General features: G+C 44.7%; 1 protein-coding gene across 2 annotated transcripts; it reads right to left on the reverse strand.

Annotated features, from left to right (window-relative positions):
- Positions 1-2,166: 2,166 nt before the first annotated feature.
- STYXL1 (serine/threonine/tyrosine interacting like 1) lies at positions 2,167-20,130 on the reverse strand. 2 transcript variants are annotated; one of them, XM_032789637.2, is made up of 10 exons: positions 20,112-20,130; positions 19,114-19,220; positions 16,787-16,848; positions 14,967-15,105; positions 14,515-14,571; positions 12,458-12,603; positions 10,682-10,827; positions 9,312-9,409; positions 6,069-6,178; positions 2,167-2,429 (listed from the first exon to the last, which is right to left on the reverse strand). In XM_032789637.2, exons 2-10 carry the CDS (start codon positions 19,214-19,216, stop codon positions 2,298-2,300), a joined length of 993 nt encoding a protein of 330 aa, XP_032645528.2. In that variant the 5' UTR covers positions 19,217-19,220; positions 20,112-20,130; the 3' UTR covers positions 2,167-2,297. The 2 variants fall into 2 exon arrangements, with proteins under 2 accessions (XP_032645528.2, XP_074930021.1); XM_075073920.1 differs by lacking the exons at positions 14,515-14,571; positions 20,112-20,130 and having other exon boundaries at positions 19,114-20,023.
- Positions 20,131-21,628: the final 1,498 nt, after the last annotated feature.

Raw genomic sequence — 21,628 nt, forward strand, 5'->3', positions numbered from 1 at the left:
GTATAAAGGCCTCTTTTAATCGATTTCTGTACTCCAGCCGACGAGAGGAGTAGCGCTAAATTCGATTTTAACAATCAGATTACGTTATAGTGTGGCGGAAATCGACGTTATTGCCTCCGGGCGGTATCGACGTGCACACTGACCACTCTGACAGCAATCTGAACTCGGGTGCACGGGCAGTTAAACAGGAAAGCCCCGCGAACTAGTTGATTACATTCCTGTTTGGCAGCATGGATCTTGATCAGCACAGTGCGATTGGCTTCAAATCCAAAAAAGAGCTCCAGCATGAGACCGTACGGGAGATACTAATATGGCTCACTGATCGCTGTTAATGGGGAGACAAATCTGTGTATCAGGAGCTCCGTTACAGAACACGTAAATGCCATAGCGTTCGCGAAAAAACTCCTCCAGGATACCAGTCGCTGCTCCCGTGACAAGCGTAATGGGAAGCCAGAGCTCAAATGGACGATTCATGGATGGAGGGGGTACTGAGGACTCCCGCTATCCCACGTCCAGCAGTCTCTGAGTATTTGCATTCTTGGCTGAGCTCCCAGTATAGTTCTAAAACCACATGGCCACATCTCTAGATGTCGCTAACCCCAGCCCACCCACACCACGTGAAAGAAAAGGGGAAAGAAATCATTTCTGACTTCTTCAAGTCACCTATGTGTACTGAATGTGTGGTGACGCGATGCCAGTGAAGTGTATCCGCTCCTCTCCCCTCCCTAGTGGTTAGACGGAGCAATATGACTCTCGATAATCCGTGCAATCGCCATCAGCCGTGAGTTGCTCTGGCTGGCCTCTGGTGAAGGCTGGCCGGGGCGCCTGTGTAAAAATGGATGACTCCCAGATTCTCCCAGTAGATGGTACAGAACGAGCTTTAAACTTCATTCTAGACTGGGGCGGCTGAATGCTTCATCATGCGCCCTTCCCTATTCCTGTTAAGATAAGATTTCTGTACTGCCTGGATGTTCATAGCCCGGGAGGCTGCACTAAACAAGTCTTGTAACGCATTCTTTATAACTCATGACACAAAGGGGGACACTGCACCGGTAGCCCAGGAAGGTGGTATATTAGCAACGGGTTGGGGTGTTGAGTTGTCAAGCAGGAGACCGGGGACACCAGAGAGAGGAAAGGGGGGATCAGGCCCTATCAATTCCTGATCTGGTGGCAGCCTATCAGATCTAAGCTGGAGATTAAGCTTAGAGGATTTCATGCGAGTACCTTATATTTGAACTCTAATGTTCAAATTGAGGATTAATACTTGACACCTACATAACATTTTCTATAAGCTCTTATACTCTGATGCTAATGTGTGGAATTTACAATGTTATAAGGGGATAGATGGTACTGAGCTTCATCATCATCATCATCATGTTCCCATTACACCTCTGGTGTTTAGGGCAGCAATGAAGCTCCTCCACTCCTGTCTGCTTCTGGCAAGGCTTTCAATGGTTCTCCAGCTGTGCCCCAGGTTTTTCAGCTCGGCTTCCATCGCTCTTTGCCGAGTTGTTTTCAGGTGGCCTTGTTTTCGCTTGCCTTCAGGTGTCCCATCTTATTGCTATTCTGGTGATGGAATCAGCTTGGGTAGGACTTTAATTTGGCTTAATATAATGTGACTGGAGCATCAACAGAACTTCAAAGAAGTCTGACTGCTGCAATATGAGGATGCAAGTAGGAGGCAAGGCTGGAGAGCCTGGGTCCAAATAAATCAATGGGAGATACATGTGTGTGTGAAGGCATAACTCCATCTTGATATTGGACTGTACATCTGAGAGAATGGATTTGTAATGGATGAATTCCTGAACTGTTGAAATTCTGTATCACATATTTATCTGTTGAAACTGTGTGTCTGGTAAAGTACCTATTTACCATGCAAGGGTAGAGATCCATGGACGGGTTTTCAATGATGCTGCTCACCAGCAGCCCCTACTGGCTTTAATGGGAGCTGCAGATGCTCAGCACTTTGATAATCTGCCCGCAATTGTCCTAGCCAACAGAAGTGACAATTAAACCAAAATGAGCCAAATGCTGAAGTCGTTACTCATGCACAACTCCCACTGGCTGTTCAGCAAATTTGCCCGAATAAGGGATTGGATCCCAAATGATGGCCCCCAAATGATGTAAATAATATGTGAACATGAAAACCAATCCTAAAAGTTCAGATGATTATATTATTCTTATTATTTTACAGCAACCAATTCTAGTCAAACCTTACCAAAACAGTACAGCCCAAGTTAAACTGTGGTACAGAGGGAAAGGCTTCTTTGCCTGTTGGATGTTCTCCTTGCTGTCTGTCAGTAATGTGGTTCAGAGATATCTGTGATCGCTGACCCATAGATTTGGCTTTCCCAGGCTGACAGCTGTTGCACAAAGCCACGGTTTGGTCTCATGTTTGTTTTGCATTTCTGAATGTATTTCCAAGCCCTCTACAAACACAAGTAAAGACAGGGAGAAGACTCAGGAACTTGCTTCCTTTGTATTGTCCAGATTACAATTACCTCTAAGTCTTTACCATGATTAATTATTTGCATTTCCTTAGTATCTAGGATCTTCACTCATGGCCCAGGACCCTACTGTGTCACTGAACAAATACAGAACAGAAATAAACCAATGTGGTATCTGGTAGAGAAAGAAAAGGACTCAGTTAATTCAAGATTTTTGAAACCTTCCATTTTTGGTAATACACAGTTAGACCGCTGAAAGTAAGAAGTACCAAGGCAACTGTCTGAGGGAAGTAGTATAATGATATGGAGCCTTTCTCCAGTCCATAAAGATCATTGGCTTGAGTCCAGCTCAGTAATGATCAAAATTCATGATCAAGTGATGGCCATCCAGCTGCCTATGGGAAAGGAACTGGAGGTCTCAGTCTCGTTTCCATCGGATTGGTGTCAGTTTCACTAAAGCTGTTGACTCAGGAGCCTCAGCAGTGAGGCTATAGTACTTCTCTCCTAGAGGTGGGCTCTGCCAGGCAGGGGTATAATAGGGAACCTTGCACCTTGAGCAAAGAGTGTTTCCCCTAGTGCCTCTACCAGGGATTTGGAATTAAAATGATGTTATCGGGCTTTGGAGGGTTCAGAGGGCAGAGACTGTCTGTCTGTCCTGTGTTTGTACAGCACCTAGCACAAAGGAGCCCTGGAGATAGTTTGGATCAGATCTGAACTTCAGAGTAGCCTCTTATGTCTATAATTATGGCCCTACCAAATTCATAGCCATGAAAAATGCATAATGGACCATGAAATCTGGTCTTTTGTGTGCTTTTATCCTATACTGTACAGATTTCACAAGGGAAACAAGCGTTTCTCAAATGGGGTGGGGGTTCTGACCCAAAAGGGACTTGCAGGGGGCCACAAGATTATTTTAGGGGGGTTGCAGTATTGCTACCCTGACTTCTGCGCTGCCTTCAGAGCTGCGGAACTGGAGACTGGCGGCTGTTAGCCGGACACCCAGCTCTGAAGGCAGTTCCCCACCAGCAGCAATGTAGAAGTAAGGGTGGCAATACCGTATCATGCCATCCTTACTTCTGTGCTGCTGCCTTCAGAGCTGGGCAGCCGCAGAGAGGCGGCTGCTGACTGAGGACCCAGCTCTGTAAGAAGCGGTGCAGAAGTATGGTTGGCAATATCATACCATGCTATTCTTACTTCTGCGCTGCTGCTGCTCTGCCTTCAGAGTTGGGCTTCCAGTCACCAGCCGCTGGTCTCCAGCCATGCAGCTCTGAAGGCAGCGCTGCCACCAGCAGCAGCACAGAAATAAGGGTAGCAGTACCGCAACTCCCCTACAATAACCTTACAACCCTACCACACACACATACAACTCCTTTATGGGTCAGGACCCCTACAATTACACCATCATGAAATTTCAGATTTAAATAGCTGAAATAATGGAATTTATGGGTTTTAAAATCCTACGCTTGTGAAATTGACCAAAATGGACCGCGAATTTGGTAAGGTCCTATCTACAATGAACCAAACTGATATCCTGGTTATGAATATTCCTGTAGTGTTCAGTTCAGATCTCTTTCTTCATCTATGATGTACCTTGCACCATTCTGCAGCAAGACAGTGCCAAAGCCTGACTGTAGTGTAAAATGCTAACAATCTTTTTCAATGGAAAAAACAGAGAAGCAGCAGCTACCTACAGCTGCACGACAGAGGGTCTCCTCTTCCTGGACTGGCACTATATGCTATTGCACAGTGGTGATCTATAGCAGCAAAGCAGCAGTCCAGCTATCCCAAAGTGCTAATTACAGCCATCTCGATTGTTAGTTTCAGGTAATTAGCTTGGATTGCTGTTACACAGCAGGGTTGTTACACAAATGCACTGCACTCCTCTCTGGCTACACTACTGAAGTTGCTGAGTAAGGTCCCTCTCATCCGATAAAAATCAGGATTTCTTATAGCAATCAGGAGCATAATTAGGATTGCTTAAGCTTAATAAGATGAAAGGTGAAATGGTATTGCATGATTTCTTCCGAATCTCTGATACTGGAGACCAACAGCCTAAACCTCCAACCTTCCTATGATTAATTTCTAATCACACAAGCAGTCAGTGGGTCTCTGCACACGTTAGTTACTCATATGAGTAAGGGTTTGGCAGGAGCATGTTCTACCAGTGCAATTTCTTTTAACGTACTCGTCTCCAGATCCCTAAAGCCTCACTAAAGCATTCCAAGACTTTTGTCCAAACTGGGTCCAAGACCTAACTGAAAGAGCAGCTTCAGTATATTTCACTGCTGCAGTCCGGCAAGATTGTCTGTTTGAATCATCCCATAGAAAAGCTTCGTACACCAGGAATCTCAAACATTCAACCTGTTTCACTATGGGCAGCCTGTGGTGGGGGTGCTCTGTTTAGACTTGACAAGACGTTAAAAAAAAATGTTGATCACAGTAAAGGGAAAAGTCAGTTATCAGCCTTGGACTTTTGCACTGTGGGTGCAGTAAGTTAAGTATTTTAGTAGGGCTCAGCATGGGAGGGTGTGATAGTGATTGGACTGTTATCAGTGTGTGGGAGCAATCAGATCCGGTATTAGTAGGGTAGGTCCGCAGGTTCCAGTGCCTGTGCAAAGTATGCAGTGAGTCTCGATTATTCTGCTGGCAAACTCATTCTGCAATTACTCTGATGTGCCTTGCAGGGTAAGAAGCCTCATTTTGTGTTGCAAATGTTTACACACAAAAAATGGGCCAGACAGCTTGGATTCAAATACTCAGTTTCCAGAAGAGGGGCTCCTTTTCCAAATGCAATCAAGACTCTTAGTGGGCCTCACTTCAAAGGCATGGAGGAGATCAGACAGCATCGATACCCCAGTCTGCCCAGAGAAGGCAGAATGAGAGACAGACCTACCTTTTCAAAATGCTGGGACACTGAGTAAACTGAGGAACATCCTGGAATTTGGGGATAAGCAACCAATCTAGTATACAGCTAGGTAATTCTCAGCCTTCACCCAATATTTTTCTGAAGACTTGTGGAGCTATGTAATGAGATGTGCTGGTCCTTTAAGACTGAAGAGGGCACCCCTCTTAAACTAGTGCAACTCTATTCTGGGTTTCCCTAGAACAATATCTATGGATCACGGGATGTGGTCTTGGGGAAGCAATCTGGGATTTTAAAGACACCTGTGCTGCTGACCTCAGCTTTAGGGCACAAAGCCAGAGTTCCACAAGCAGGGTGGGCTGGACTTCCTATGTCCCACAGGAGTAAGGGACAAAGCCAGGTCATGGTAGCTTCCAGACTCAGAAAGTCTCTCTCTTTCTGAGATCCAGGAGAGCACAGTTGCTTAGATCTGTAATCCTTTCAGTCAGCCATGTTTGTAGTCCTAGCTTCCGGGGCGGTCTGTTGGCAAACAGGGGAGGATAGATACAGATCACTCTCCAGGCAGATACTGAGCTGTATTATCACAGGCCCAGGAATCAAACCCAAATCTCCTCCTTGATGTTACAATGTAGTCAGGGAGTTTGAATTAAAGCACACATTATTTGCTCCTCATTACTCCAGCACCTCAGAAGAGTTCAGAAATAGAAAGGTACAGGAGACCACGTCACTCTCTGTAGAAAGCAGAAGTGTAGCTGTACCTTTAAGGGATAATGGGACGAATGCATGAGGAAGGCCATTACCGCCGTGCTGCTCCGACTTAGACCCAGGGTAGAGAAAACCAGAACTGCTCCAAGAGCCATCTTAGCATCTAACCAAAGAAAAGTGCATTACAAATTAGTGTCTTGAAAAATCAAAGCCAGAGAACAATCCCCACTCCTGTTATTCTATTAATTTCTAATACTGGTGAAAGGTGCCAGATAAATAGTCCTGGAGACACGAGCCTGCTTAAACCACGGAACAGGTACAGCTGGGCAGTGTCAGGACACGTTTCTCTACACCGCCCCAGAAGGGTCTGTCCTGGCGCTACAGGATGGATTGGGTTAAGAAGTTAGCTTTTGGACCTAAGGTAGCTAAGTGCAGAGGAGCATGGAAAACTGAAGTTGCTAGTGTGAGAAATTAGAGTGTTATGGGAAAGTAAGAGTAGCAAGGATATGATTCAGGGTCTTGTTACTGTTATGTTTTGATTATAACTAGTTTAAGCAAGGTTTTTAATGAGCGTTTTTGCGAACTGAGAATGTTTTATTAAAATGCTATCAATACTGACAGTGTAGGAAGGACATTGGTGCAGATGTTAATTTAAATAATATGTAAAATAAAGAGCCAATAAGGAGCCCACAGCTGAATAGGGGCCAGATCCCACTCCAGGGAGCACAGATGTGTGTGACTTAGAGTGGGGCTCAGAGGAGGAAATTAAGAAGGATTTTGGGGGAGTACAGGAGTGTCTCCTCACTGATCACATGGGAGGGTTTGCCCAGAACAGATTTGCTGGGTCGATGTCTGTGCTCCCAGGCACCCAGCCTGTGGCTCAGGTTTTAAGAGGGAAATGTGTAACTGACCTCCCGGAAGGGAGCAGTTAAACAACTCACCTTTTGGGAACAGAGAGAGGGGTGACAGAGGGTACCCCAATACTGGTCCCACTTTTGCAAAATGCTGTTCCTAATGTACTTGTGAAATCTAACTCCGTCTCTTTAAGACAGGATAAGAATGCTACTAACGAGTTGGGTGTCTGTGAAAATGCCAATGACCCATCTGAGAAAGGGGAAGAGGAAGCAATCTCCTGGGCAGGTAAAATTCACCCAGAAACTAAGTGAAAGCTGCTGAGAGAAGGGGGTAGGGGTTCCAATGTTTGGAGTGAAAATTACAAAGAAACCCTAGGAGGGAGGGTGGATTTTTTGCATGGGCACAATCCTGGAGATGGAATGCAACTCCATAGGGGGCTGGCCAGTTAACAGCAGTAATAGCTGGCACAGCAGAAAAAGCATAACAAACCTAGACTGTTTGTGTGGAAGGGGAAACTGAGGCACACTGTCTCATGGCATTGGTGGCTAAATGCCAAGACACCTACATTCCAAAGGTACTGAGATCTGCATTATGTTAACAATGCTACACATAAAAATGTTTTCAGGCATCCTGGGAAAAGAAACACAGAACTTTGCTAAAACACCTGTGGATGACACTCCAGTGTTTGGTAAAACTTGGGAGTTGTACAACCACGTCACTCTCCGTAGAAAGCAGAAGTGTAGATGTACCTTTAAGGAATAATGGGATGAATGCATGCGGGAGGCCACTACCGCCGTGCTGCTCCGAGGACACCAGACACACTGCCTTCGCATTAGTCAGTGACTAACCCTCTGGCAGTAATCTAAGGAGGGAGGATGTGTGACACTGTGCCCCATATTCTTCATAGAGATATGGTTATAATATGATTATGGCATAACTAAGATGTATTTTATGCAAGATAGGTCATGTGAGGTATCATTGAAAAGGTTATGATTCACTGAATATGATTCTCCTATTTGTATGCATGTATCATTTTTGTATCTAAAGTTAGGAATATTGTCTATGCATTTATTACAAATGTGTTTACACCTGAGGAACCCCCACCAGGCAGAATGCAATCAATCTAGATTACTGGCTGGAAAGGGCCATTAGGGAGAAAATAGCTCTTGGAAGATGCTTATCTCCCACCAGGGAGCAATCCTGGGAAGCCTTCCTGAGGACCTTACAGACAGCCTCTGTCTCACGGTTGCTGTGGTCCTACAGAGATGTGACCAAGTCACCCGATACTGGACTCCATGATAATACAAGTGTTTTTCCATTGAGAGGGTGTGGGAATCAAACTGGGAGACAAAGAGTTCCCACTAGGGGTGAAAGTAGAGTGGTACAGGCCGGTATGGCGTACCAGTAAAAAGTGGCTGCCGGTACTGGCCACTACCACCTTACTTTAAAGCACTGCCGTGGGAGCGCGTGGAGCTGGTCCCCATACCAGTAAGTTTTCAATTTTACTTTCACCCCTGGTTCCCGCCATATGTAAAACCTATTCAAGGCAGGGGAGTGACATCATCATGGTTCCTTCTTCACTGACTCCCTGCCCAAGAAAGAAGCCTGCTGAAAACATCTGAGAAACAAAAGACTGAACTTGGGGGAAGGGCTGAGCCCAGGCTAGAGGGTTTACTAGCACATGAAAGGAATATCTGGAGTTTTAAGCTGCTAGTGAGCGCAGCTTGCCTTCAAGAATCTCTGCAATCTACCTAAAACAACATTCAGAGTGAGAATTTGCTACTTATAATCAATTCATTTAGTATATTAAGCTTAGACTGTGTTTTTTGTTTTATTTCTAGGTAGTCTGCTTTGATCTATTTGCTATCCCTTATACTCACTTAAAATCTATCTTCTGTAATTAATAAATTTGTTTTTGTTTTGTCTAAAACCAGTGTGGGGAAATCATAACTTGGGGCAGAAAGCTGTGTATATGCCTCTCCACTTTGAGGGAGGGGGTGAATTTCATGAGCTTACTCTATACAGTTCTCTCTGCAGCGCATGATGGTATAATTTGAGGTTTACCCTCTGGGGGGGGGGGGGGTGCCTTAGGAACTGGGAGGTACCTTAGCTTTGCCTTCCCATGCAAGGGCTGGTTAAAGAACCTGTGTGCGTAGTGCTGAGTGTGCCCCTAACTGTGTGTATGCTGGTGAAATAGCAACCCTGGAGAGCTTTACGGGGTGAAAAGGGAGTCCAGGCTGGTGGGTCAGGCGGGCTCAGTGGTATCCCAGTTCCAAGCAGCATCCCAAGAGGGGGGAACCCATCACACTAGTAAATGGACTGAACACCTCCAGTGAGCAGAGGCTGTTGGGACCATGCTTCTAGGTGTTAAAAGACTATGAACCTCTGCATTCAAAAGAACAGTGTGCACACTTGATAGTTATAGATCAGAATACACTCACCTATGAAGTGACAAATGGTGGGGAAAAAGGAAAAAAGATCTGCATCGGGCGAATCTGCCACAGAAACATGAAGAAGTGTTTTGCTCTCATCTGTGAAACTGGAAAGGGAGCATACAGGAGTGACGTTAAACAGGCCAGTAAAGTAGTTCTGCCAAATTCTACTTGCCTGGGGCAAATCAGTCATATTTTATTTGAAGTTACATGAGTAATAACTTTTCATCGCCATCATCATAGTAAGGAAGGGTGAGTGAGACACTGAGGCTGCATTAGGTGCATAACCAATAGTTCTGTTATCAGTCAGCCACCCGAAACTGTATTAGTATTTATGTATTAACATCACCCTATAGTGTGTTCTACCTGGGAGCTTGATGAAGGCAGCTATCTGAAAGCAAGTGTTCTTGCATGTCATACATGTTTGGGGAGTTTCCTAAATATATAATTAATGTCCACAGATGCTGTTTCGTGTGGTTTCTTATTAAGGTGTTATACGCCTTACCAGGTATCTCATCTCACTGAGAAAAGACTGCAAAACAATCAAGAGGAATTTTTAAGCTATGCAGATGCATTTCATGTAACGAACAGTGACTCAGAGCTGAGAGGAAGCCCAGTTCTCTGAGATTTTTGAGGGTTCTCTCTCTTTGGAGCCACATACACAAGAACTGCTTGGTTATTGGTAAAACTGGCTGTCTAAATGTAACCAGGCGGAAAGCTATATTCTTCCTCACTCGTCACATCCTTGCAAAATGTCACTGGGATTTTGGCTGTATCGAGCTGCAGTTCTAATATAGCTCGCCCACTGACTTGAGTGGCTAGTCAAATAGCTCCAGTCAGTGAGAAATACAGAAAAAGAAGTAAGAGAAATCACACAAAAGGTAAATGAATTACATTTTAAAGTATGTTGGTTTGTAAATTTTCCTCTTAAATGTGGCATTAGGTTCACTGTGAAGGTTGGTGCTAAGTGTTGAACTCTTAGGCCCAGATTCTTACAGGTATTTAGATGCCTAATTTCCATTGATTTCAATGGGAGGTAAGCACCTAGGTACCGCTGAAGATCTGGGTCCCAGTGATAACGATCCCACTCTTGCTGTACATGTTCTCACTTCTTCTGAGTTACGGTAGGCTGATGCAGTGATGAGTCATTGCTCTGCAACCTCTAAAGTAGAGAAGTCAGAAGAACAAGCATTAAATAGCTTCAAGTTTATTACTTCTAATCACTGTCCTACTCTGACTGAATGAGTATCTCACAAGGTTCCTGGGAGGTCTACAAACATGCAGCTTCTGCTCTTGGGCTCCCGTGCTGTACTGCATCACTTAGCAGCTTTTCACACACACAACCATCGATGCCAATCCAACTGGACCGTTTGACTTACAGTGTTGCAATCTCCTCTGAGATGTTGACTTGTGCTTTGATTTTCAGATCCTTCTGAATCTGTTGGTCACAGGCCTGCCTGTAATCTCCCATATATAACTGAGCAGGCAATACCTCTACAGGATATGGCTGAAAAGCATCCAGTTCCTGCACAAGAGAAGCAAAAGGATTAATACAGTTGAAAGAACTATCTATTTACCTTCATATATCTATTTCTATATCTATTTGCCTTCATCTTAGCTTGGGAAGTTCTTAAACCTGAATCCTGAGAAGCCATGAACCAGTGCTAAGTCAATGTCCTGCACCTACATTCAAACAGAAATGAGGTACATTCATTTAATTGGACAGATATTCTGAAGAATAGACTTTATCCCTAGACTCAGTCAATGAAATGAACATGGTCACTGACAATGTGGCCCTGCTGGAATAAAAAAAAAAAGAATAAGAGATAGACTATGTCCTTTGTAATGCAGGTAAAGACACTATTACCTCAGATTAATTAGAGTTTCTAATTATTTGGTCCAAGGCCAAATGAAACCACTTGTCAAACCGGACTGGCAGGTGTAGTGTGACTGCATAACACAACTCCAACTCATCGCTCCTACCAGAGCAGGAAAAATTCTGAGCATAGCTTAGCACAGCTTACTATTTGGGCAGCATGAAGGCTAAGGACAAAATTCTGTAGCCATGCCAAATGTGGAAGGGAAGAGAGTTGAGTAGTGACTATGCACCAGTGTTCACCACTGAAATGCAGCCCTCACTAGTGTGAAACACAATAGCAGTTTGACAGCACAAAGCAGCACTGAACAATAGTTTAGAAAAGGAAGTATAGGAGAAGGCTGTATCCAACTGTAACTGCAGGGAGAATTGAGGTAGATGGCATGTCAGACATCATAAAGAAGCAAAAATGGCCAGAAAGAATTTATTTTCTCCTTGCAGATCACTCGTAAGCCACCTTATTAAGCCAGCACATGGCACTGGACCACTGCACAGGCCAGTAACTTATTACACAGCTTATGTGAAATAGAAGAAACAGAAAGAAAAGACATGTTGCAGTGACGTGTCACTACCCTTTTTTCTTAAGCCTTGCCCTAGATGTTAAAGTGGGATGCTTATCTCTCACTGTCTCCAGTCAGGTTAATGTTTGGATAAGAGAACAGAAAAGAACAGAACAGGATGCTGCTGGAAATAATGTAAGTGACTCAATAGGTGGCACTTTTCTCCCTGAGTCAATACTTGAACCAATGTATCAGTTTGCTTTGTGATCCTTGTGGACGAAAGCCATTGCATGTAAGAAGTTATTAAAGACATATTATCATCTTTTAAAAAAAGAAGACACAATTTCTGCCCAAACATGTTTACCTGCTGTTGTTATAACACCTCAGATTACTATAACTGAAAGAGATTTGTTTAATCTAACAGCACTTTACGGTTAGTCAGTTTCCCATGTTGTTTTTGTGAGTTTTTCCATGCAACATCAGGGAGAGAAAAATAGATACTTGTGATTGTAAAAGAACAACAATTAGCAGAGGGACTCCAGGGAAAGGGTATTACCTGAAATGATTTTTGACTCCTTTTTTAAAATTGACTAGACATCAGATTGACAGTGTCCTCACGAAAGCTTATGCTCCAATACGTCTGCTACTCTTTGTTGGTTTTTTTTTTTTTACAGTGTCCCTTTAATTATTACTAGGGAATTCACTGGAATTAGTTGAATGTACATAGAAAAATTCAATTTATAGCGTGAAGGCCTGGCCCTTCTCTCCAATAATCTCACCTGAGGCATCCAGAATATCTTCTGAGTCCTCAAGAAATGGTAGCACGCAGTGAAGCGCTCATACCCTCCTTTCAGGATGCGGACTGGGTGGCGGGTGAACTGCTCTAAGACTCTGGCACACTGGATGGCAGCCCCTACCTCAGCATCTAAAGACATGGAAAAGCTATTACACATGGTTGCTGCAGGGAATCGAATGCAGAAAGGGTTATTTCCAACAGGCCCTGAGTATTTGGGGTGAAATCCTGACCCTACTGACATCAGTGACAAAACTCTCTTTGGCTTCAGTGGGGCCAGAATTTCACTCTGATGTCTGAAGGACCTTCAGAGATCAGGATTAAAAGCTACAATCACTCTCCAGCCACTGCTTCTGCAAAGAAGCCATTGGGGATGTTTCTGACATTCCCTGAGAACCTCTTGTTGGGAGAGCTCCCTTTTTTCTATTGTCATTTTTTTTTCTTCCTCTTGTTCCTGTCATAGGTCCAGGTATTATTTTAACTCCTGTTATTCCCTGTGGATCCCCTACAGTAAGGTACGCTACAAGGAAGTACTGCTATTTTAAAACTAAATAATATTCCTGTTCTTGGGGTAGCTTTTTCTTTGCCTCATTATGCCAACAAACAAAAGGCAGAGGGGACACAGGGAGGTGCCTTGGGAAAATTTGCCATCTTTGATCTTATCATGACTCCAAGTAGGGCTAATAATGTGAGATGTAGGATGTTCCCCCCCACCCAACTCATCTCTGATTTTCTTCAGCTGTATCTACTTTAGAAGCAGTTAAATTAGCACAATGGAAATCTGATTCTGGTTCTCCATTGCATTCTATTTTTCATGTCTCATTGGAGGGGATTTTCTCTGCAATAAAACTCTGAAATAAGGTCCCATTTTACTGTGTACCTAATGAGATTGTTCCTGTGAGCAAGTTATGCATGTACGTAAGTGTTTGTAGGATTGGCTCTTAGATTTGGCATAGGACTCTCAATCAGACTGTTTCAAATCAAGTTATATGTTTGGAACAACGTACCACAGATACCGAAGAAAAAAATCAATGAGCTTGATGTAAAGATCAAGGCTTTACATTTTCAAGTGCCTAATGATTTAATGTATCAATTTTGGGGTGCCCAAGTTGAGACACCATAAAGGGATCTGAATTTCAAAAAGTGCTGAGCACCCGCCCTCTGAAAATCAGGCCTCTTTAAGGAGTCTCAAGTTGAAGCACTTCAAATTGTTAGTCACTTTTGAGCACCTAGGCCCAATGATTTTCCTGTACAGAATGGGAGCCTTAAGGCTTTGATTCTACAATGACCTCTGAGCAGACAGGCCAGTGCAGAATCAAGGCCTAAAGCTCTAATTGGAGCATATATCAAAGGCAAGGTATGTGTTTGTTCACTTCTTAGGCCTGGTCTACACTAGGAAATTAGGTCAGGATAATGACATCGTTCGGGGGTGTGAAAAATCACACTGTGCTGCTGTATGCGTAGACAAGCCTTTAGTTAGGTCTCACGGACAACTTTATCAAATCTGCAAATAGCTGGATTTTAAGAATTCACAAAGGCATTTTTAACAAACTAGCAGTTAAAATTTCAACTTTCTTAGCTTTGTCAATTTCAAACTAATGCCTGAAACAAGGTGAAATGTGCTGAAAGTGGATCACGTCCTCTTAAAAACATCTGTGTTTGCAAAATACTTCTATGCTAACTAGAACTGTTTTAGTCACTTTGCAACACTGGATAATGGGGGGCCGGGGAGATCTAGAAACAAGGACTGTGATTCTGCAATGAGCTGCAAGGTCACTACAAGTTCAGGGTCTAAAAGGTAATCTGCCGTTTGAGAAAAATAATTTCAATGTTTCCTGGTATCTTTAAATTAACTCAACAGATGCACAAAGCTATCAGTGCTGTGGTCTGCATTTTATTCTCTGGGTTTCCAGACCTAAGCATTTGCCACAGAACTTCACCAAATTACTACTCTTATTAAAGATAAGTTCTATTTTTGTTACTACGATCATGCAAATCCTTCTTTTTTTATCCTGCGCTTACTAATAAAAAGAAAGAACTCACTTGGTGAACACAAAGAACTGGATTCAAATCCTGAGATCCCTGAGGCCGCTTTAGTCCCTAAAAAGCAATAAATAAACATGCTAAACTCCAATTGAACTGGGAAAAATAGCCCCTTTTCCACTTAGATGATTTTGAAAGTGAAGGGTTCACGTACTGAAAGATGAGCCAGCCTTGATCCAGGGACTTTGAAAGAAAATCTGGATTTATAAAGCCTAGAATAGAACATGTGAAATATTATGACAGACAGAGCTTATTGATGGTGTAATGTTACCAAAATAAGGACTGTGCACTTATGTGTTCTTGTCAAGTTATTTGAAAGAGAAACAGGTTAATAAAGATAAATGAGGAATGAGAGCTGTTCACCTACCAAGGTGGTGGGCTTGATATAAGAGACCAGAATACAGCTGGGCTGTGAATTGTAGTACGAATCTCTCGCTAGTCAGTCAACATACCTTTTCCATCCTCCTCCTTCTCTTCATAATCATCGCAATAGATATCATCCAAAGAGCTGGTTTTGCCATCATACACGACACAATATTTGACACACTCCAGCTCAACTGATTCAGGTACCAGGTAGTCCCCCACAGAATTCTAGCAAAACCACAAAAGAATCTTAGTAAGAGGGGGACTGCATTTTTCCTCATGGAACTATCCCTAGCAATTTCTTCCAAATTACCATTATATCTTATTTTGAATAAAGTGGGCGGAATTCAGAAGTGATGTAAGTTACATGTCAGCAAGTGGGTCTGGGTTTAAGTCTATGGGAGAGCTAGGGTGGTGTGTAACTTATATGCCAAGGAACTGCAAGAAGATGTAAGTTACACCAACTCATTCCTGATTCACTGTTGCCTCTCACTCTGAGCAATCATTTACACCAATGTAAAGTTGGTATAACTACTTCAGAATGGTAGCGATTTACATCTACATTGCACAGGTGTAAATGCAAAGCAGTGGACAGTGTGGCCTCCTCTGAGTCACCCCTTTGTTTCATCCTGTCTTTTGAACATCAACTTTTTTCCCCAGATCTCTGAATGCGTTTTCCCCTAAGTTCGCAGCCTCCAGCCCTGCAGTGTTTATTTATCATTGCAGTGGTCACCATGGAACTATTTCAGACCAGCTCAACTGATCCTATTTTCTTGAATTCGTCACCTATACTTTCTGTCAAACGGAGTAACGTTTACCAGTGAAGGCACTTAAGGCTGACTGATTTGCAAAGCCACCTAACGGAGTTAGAAGCACAGTTCCCATTAATGGGACTTGTGTATCTAATTCCTTTCAGTGAATCCCAGAAGTTAGAAATGGAGAAGACCTAGGTCAGAAGTGGGGTGCCGAGTCTTAATTTATTCACTCTAATTTAAGGTTTCGCGTGCCAGTAATACATTTTAACATTTTTAGAAGGTCTCTTTCTATAAGTCTATAATATATAACTAAACTATTGTTGTATGTAAAGTAAATAAGGTTCCTAAAATGTTTAAGAAGCTTCATTTAAAATTAAATTAAAATGCAGAGCCCCCTGGACCGATGGCCAGGACCCGGGCAATGTGAGTGCCATTGAAAATCAGCTCGCGTGCCACCTTCGGCACACGTGCCATAGGTTGCCCACCCCCTGACCTAGGAGGTCATTTTGTTGGCCCACCTGCCAATACAGTAGATTTTTGAATGCTTTGTCCTCTCTAATGTTAGACATCTCAAGTGATGAGGGTTTCACCTCAGCCCTTTGTGAGACAACTCTGCAGTGCAATAGCTCTTATTGCTGGAATATTCTTCCTAATATTCAACTTCAATGTCTCCCTTCTTTAGGCTACTGTAATCTCACTTCCCCTCTTTTCTACCCCAATCTGCATTACCTCTTGTGGGCTAAATTAAACATTCCAGGATCAGGCAGGGGAGAGACTGGAGCAATTCCTCATCCTTTTCGGCTAATTCTATCTCACTGCTAAACGTTGACTCCTAGAATCATCAGTGTGTGTGACTCACTAATGATCCAGAGCATTCACCCCTGCTGGAACACTGGGATACAAAGTGTTCTCTTCCCATGACAGCAGGGGCTGCTGTGCCTGAGAAAGATACCTCCCTGAGAAGCCTAAGTGATGTCTGCATTGCTACTTTCTGTAGGAGAGCAGCTTTAGCTTGCTGTCAGCTCCCTGCAGCCCTTTTGGTGACACTGACCAGGTGATATGCTCATTAGTGCACCCCGCCCTTCCCCCTCAGCCAGAACAGAAGGTCATGGACAGCACACATGAATGATAAACCCACTTGAAACCAAATTTACCTGTTTAACCCTTCTTGCTGTAATCACATGGCTTTCATTGTACTCACGCTTTGTACGGGCATCTGAAAATAACAATGAAGATTGTGTGAATGGTCAGGGTTGCTCGGGGGGGGGGGGGCAAGTGGGGCAATTTGCCCCAGGCCCTGGGCGCCATAGGGGCCCCCACTAGAGCTTTGCAGGGCCCCTGGAATGGGGTCCTTCACTCGTTTCAGGGCCCCGGAAAACTCTCGCGGAGCCCAGGCCTCCAGAGCTTCTTCCGCTCCGGGTCTTCGGCGGCAATTCAGTGGTGGTGGGTCCTTTCGCTCCCAGACCCGCTGCCGAAGTGCCTCGAAGACCCACGGCAGGGCGTCCTTCTGCCCCAGGATCTGCCGCTGAAGTGCAGGGTCTTCGGTGGCAATTCGGTGGCAGGGGATCTTCCACTCTGGGACCCGCCGCCGAAGTGCCCCCAAAGACCCACAGTGGGGGGTCCTTCCGCCCCGGGACCTGCTGCCGAAGTGCCGGGTCTTCGGCGGCAATTCGGTGGCGGGGGCCCCGCGCCACCAAAGTCCCCAGGCCCCCTGAATCCTCTGGGTGGCCCTGTGAATGGTTTACATAGTGCCTTCAAGGCAGAATTCTGCTCCTTATGAAGCCAATGGGAGTTCTGACTGCAAAGAGCTGTATAAATCTTACAACTAGATACCCACCACCAAAATACAGATTGTATACATTTCTTCATGGGATTCCATGTTTATTGTGCCTACTGACTTTCAGATGAAATGTCTCAGTTTGCAAGCAAAACAACGTTTTTTCAAGATGTCAGCCTTATGAATTTAACCTGGGATCTGAAAATCAAGCTGCATTATTTCCTTCTCACGTATCATCACAATCACTAATAAAGATTCTGCAGGACCAAAGTCTGCAGTCATTGCACAGAGATTGCATAAATGTAATACAGGGCAGAATTTGATGCTGCAATTGGAATTTAGTAAACAATTCTACTGATGATACAAAAGTAAGATTAGAATCCAGCTATTTCTCCCATAACTCTATTCCTCTGCTGTGCTAACCCAAATAACAGTTACAATTTATTTTGTCATTGCATTAAATAGATATGATAGAATGCACCCAGAGATCAAGTGTGTGGAGTACGTAGGTGCCATTTTTACATGACCACTTTTATAATATAGCAACATTAAAATAATGTCTAAGAAAAATTCCTAAATGAATTAGGAGTTCCTATTATAAAATAATATAACAATATTAGCTGGCAAAATCCACCCCAGGTGTAATTGAATGGATTTACGCCAGGGATGAATTTGGCTCATTATCTCCATTTGACTGAGGAAAAACTCAGACACTGATGGCCAATTCAGAGGTGATATAAATGGTGTTGTAAGTTTCACGCAGGTAAGGTGACTTAAGGGTGTCTAACATGGTGTAATTTACATGCTGAGGGGGTGGGACTGGAGAGTGGTGTGTCAGATAAAGCAAATAGTACAAAACTGGTAACAAAGCAGGAGGTCTCTGCTTTACCTTAAGCTTTCCTATGCTTTCCTGTTAATTGCTTTTCCTGTTATACCCATTTCTTCCACCCTCACAGCAAGTAGGTTACACCTGCTTAAAGGCATGCAATTAACACTTTCATTTATACCATTTCTAAATTTAGTCCAGAGAGATTAAGTGGACAGCAGCAGAGCAAGCAGTGGAACTCAGCCTTTTCCTGGGTTCCAGTCACATGCTCAGTCCTCAAGACCATTCTGCCGCTTCTCAGGTTATGTCTGCACTGCAGATAAAGGTGTATTTATTACATTAAGACACCGATTCTGTGAAAGCCACCTCAATGTGAAATCCTAGTGGACACAAGTCAACTCCTGTGTCTTGTCTGACCTAGGGTTTCACATTGAGATGCTTATCTCCATATAGTTATCCCGAGGTAAAACACATCTTTCTTTGCGGTGAAGACAAAGCCAAAGAGAAATAAGTCTCCCAAATTCCAATCAAAGATGCGGCTACAAAGTAAAATACTAACAGCTAGACATAAAATCACAGTGACCCACAAAGATCTCTGGGCACCATACAATCACATGCACCCTAATGATTCAAGCAGGACTGAGGGACCTATCCTTGTTGTCCTGAATCTTGTGCAGACATTTACACAAGGACAAAGGGCCTGATTCAACTCCCATTACTGTTAATAGGCATCTTTTCACTGACTTTTATGGCAGTTGGGTCTCTCTCAAAGCACACACAAAGTTTTCCAACAATCTAGCCCCAATAATTAAACAAAAGAATGACTTATATGACAAACTGCACAATAAAAATACATATCAACACTCTCATTAGCTTACCCAGTAAACAGAGATAGTTAGGCTCAGTTAACCTGGAGAGCTTCGTGGACTGGTTCAAGATGTTGTAAAGCTCTGTGGGCTCACAGAGAACCAACCCTGCCATTTTACTGAATAGAAATAATAATTAAAGTAAATACATTCTTTAAAAGTGAGTTCTTGCAAAGTAACCAAGCTAACGAGAAGAATTTATTTTTATCCGTTCCAGCTCATCTGTGAATAAAAACAATCACTTTGAGCCCAAGCTTGAATCCTTAAATCCTTGCCTTCATAAGGGATATTTGCTCCATGAGAACTGCAAGATCAGGCTTTTTAAAATATAGAGGTCAGAATTCAATCTAAAAAAATCTAATTGAAATAGTGAAATATAAAAACAGAATATGATCTACAGAGCATCCACACCCGTGCACATCACTCAGATCTGAAATGAACACGGAGACATCCTATTGCCTAAAATCAGGACTTACATTTCTTAAAATTGTTTTCTTGAAGAAAAAAAATCCATGTTCAGTATTTCTATATTTAGGGACTGATCTTGAGTGGTGCTGAGGCTGACTCCACTGGCAGATGTAGGAGCTCAGCATTTCACAGGTTTGAGGCCATGGAGATATTCTTATCTCATAGGACTGGAAGGGACCTCGAGAGGTCATCGAGTCCAGTCCCCTGCCCTCATGGCAGGACCAAATACTGTCTGGTCATTAATAATTTATTTCTCAGTAACTTAGAAACATGTTCCCCAAGAATGTGTGTTGTTAGGAAACAGAATAGATAGACACCACTCCCGCAGGCAATGGGAGACTGAAAAGCCTGAGATCTTCCTCTGACCAGATCAAACCTTCCCCGCCCTTCATCCCCTTGGAGTTTCTCTCTATATTTTGTAAAAAAAAAAAAAAAAAAAAAAAAAAAAAGACATCAAATTCAGTAAATACAAAATAAAACAATAGCCCCATCTGTCAGTGATCAGGCAAAGGCAGGTTCCAGAACTCCAGCTGAAACGTCACCTTCGAAGCTTGCACAGGTTCTCCTCTCCGTCAATGCACATCGCGGAGTCTGTTGCCGTGGTACTCTAGCCGGTTACTTTGAATGGGCACAGTTGCATGGCACCTATCACACCCGTAGGCCGTGCCATGGCACCCATTGGCAGATTTATGTACCATGACACCTGCGGCAAGTCAGTTGCCACAGTCACCCATGGAGGTCTTGTGCCAATGGCACCTGTGGCACCTGCAGCTGGTGCCCCTCTGATCACTCATGTATGACGGCAGACATCGCGCGTAGCTCAGGCGGGCCTCCAGCAGGCCCTGGGCCCGCTATTCCCGGCTCACCCTCTGTGTGCGACGCAGCGACGCTCGGCCGCAACAACGGCTGACGTCATTCAACCACCCCTTGCCAGCAGCTAACGCGATCCTTGGCTGGGCGTCATTCTCGGCCGCCGGAGCGCCTGGAGCGGGGCGGCGTGCCGAAGTCTCGCGTTGCTGATTCGCGGGCCGGCTGCGCGATGCCGGGGGAGTCGTTGGAGTCACCGTCCCGGACCCGTCATGCTGCTCGCCGCGCCGCCTCAGCGGCCCCGCGCCGCGCTCCGCAGGGGGAATCGCCACTCGCGCAGGTACCGGCCGTGCGGGGCCCCCGCTCCCCCCGCTCTGCCGCGCACAGGTTGGGGAGCGGGGCCCGCCCTGCCCCGCGCCCCACTCCCCCGCCCGGCTCTGCCCGCGCACGGGCTGCAGCTTCGGACCCTTCCCTCCGCCCCTGCGCGCAGCCGGGGGGTGCGGGCCTGGCGCTGCGGGCGGGCTGTGCGCTCGGGGAGTCTCTGGAACCCTCCCCGGACCCGACTGTTGGGGGGGGGGTTCCCCGTGCGGCGCCTTTCACCCGGGGGGCGCAGGTGGTCTCCCTCCTCGGCCAGGCAGCCCCGCCGGGGCACCGGGGAGCGCTGGCTGGAGGCAGCCCCCACCCCTCTCCAGATGGGGGAATCGAGGCGCAGCCCGGGGGTGACTTCCCCAAGGTCACACAACACACCCGAGCCCTGACTGCGGGGCCGCGCTCCCTCCAGATGCATCGCTCGCTTCTCCACCCTTCTCCCACTGTACGCAGGGTCGCAGATGCCAGCGATTCTTCCCCACGCCTTGTGGCCCCATGGCGTGAATTTGTAGGTTTTAGACTTCAGGCTTTTTCTCTTTAAATGTCTCTTGACACTTTTTCCATCATCCCTTTGGTCCTGCTCATCCGTTTCTGCTGTCCTTCCCATGCTTTCTTTACTGGTTGCTTTCCCCCCATTCTTGTCATATATTGAGCCTACCTCAAGTGTGTACTGTCCCGCCTGTCTCCTAGGAGATAAATCGGATCTGTTAAAATGGAGTCTTTTCAATATAACTCTACTCTGCTAATGGCATATGTAGACTGTTATGGTGTTACTCTGCTTCTTAAATTTAATCCTTATGTTTAAATGACAAGTATTAACTTGAGAAACAAGGTTGATGAGTTAATATCTTTTATTGGACCAACTGTGGTGCAATAAAGCTCT

Source organism: Chelonoidis abingdonii, chromosome 20, assembly GCF_003597395.2.
Source record: "Chelonoidis abingdonii isolate Lonesome George chromosome 20, CheloAbing_2.0, whole genome shotgun sequence".
Classification (NCBI taxonomy): Eukaryota; Metazoa; Chordata; order Testudines; family Testudinidae; genus Chelonoidis; species Chelonoidis abingdonii.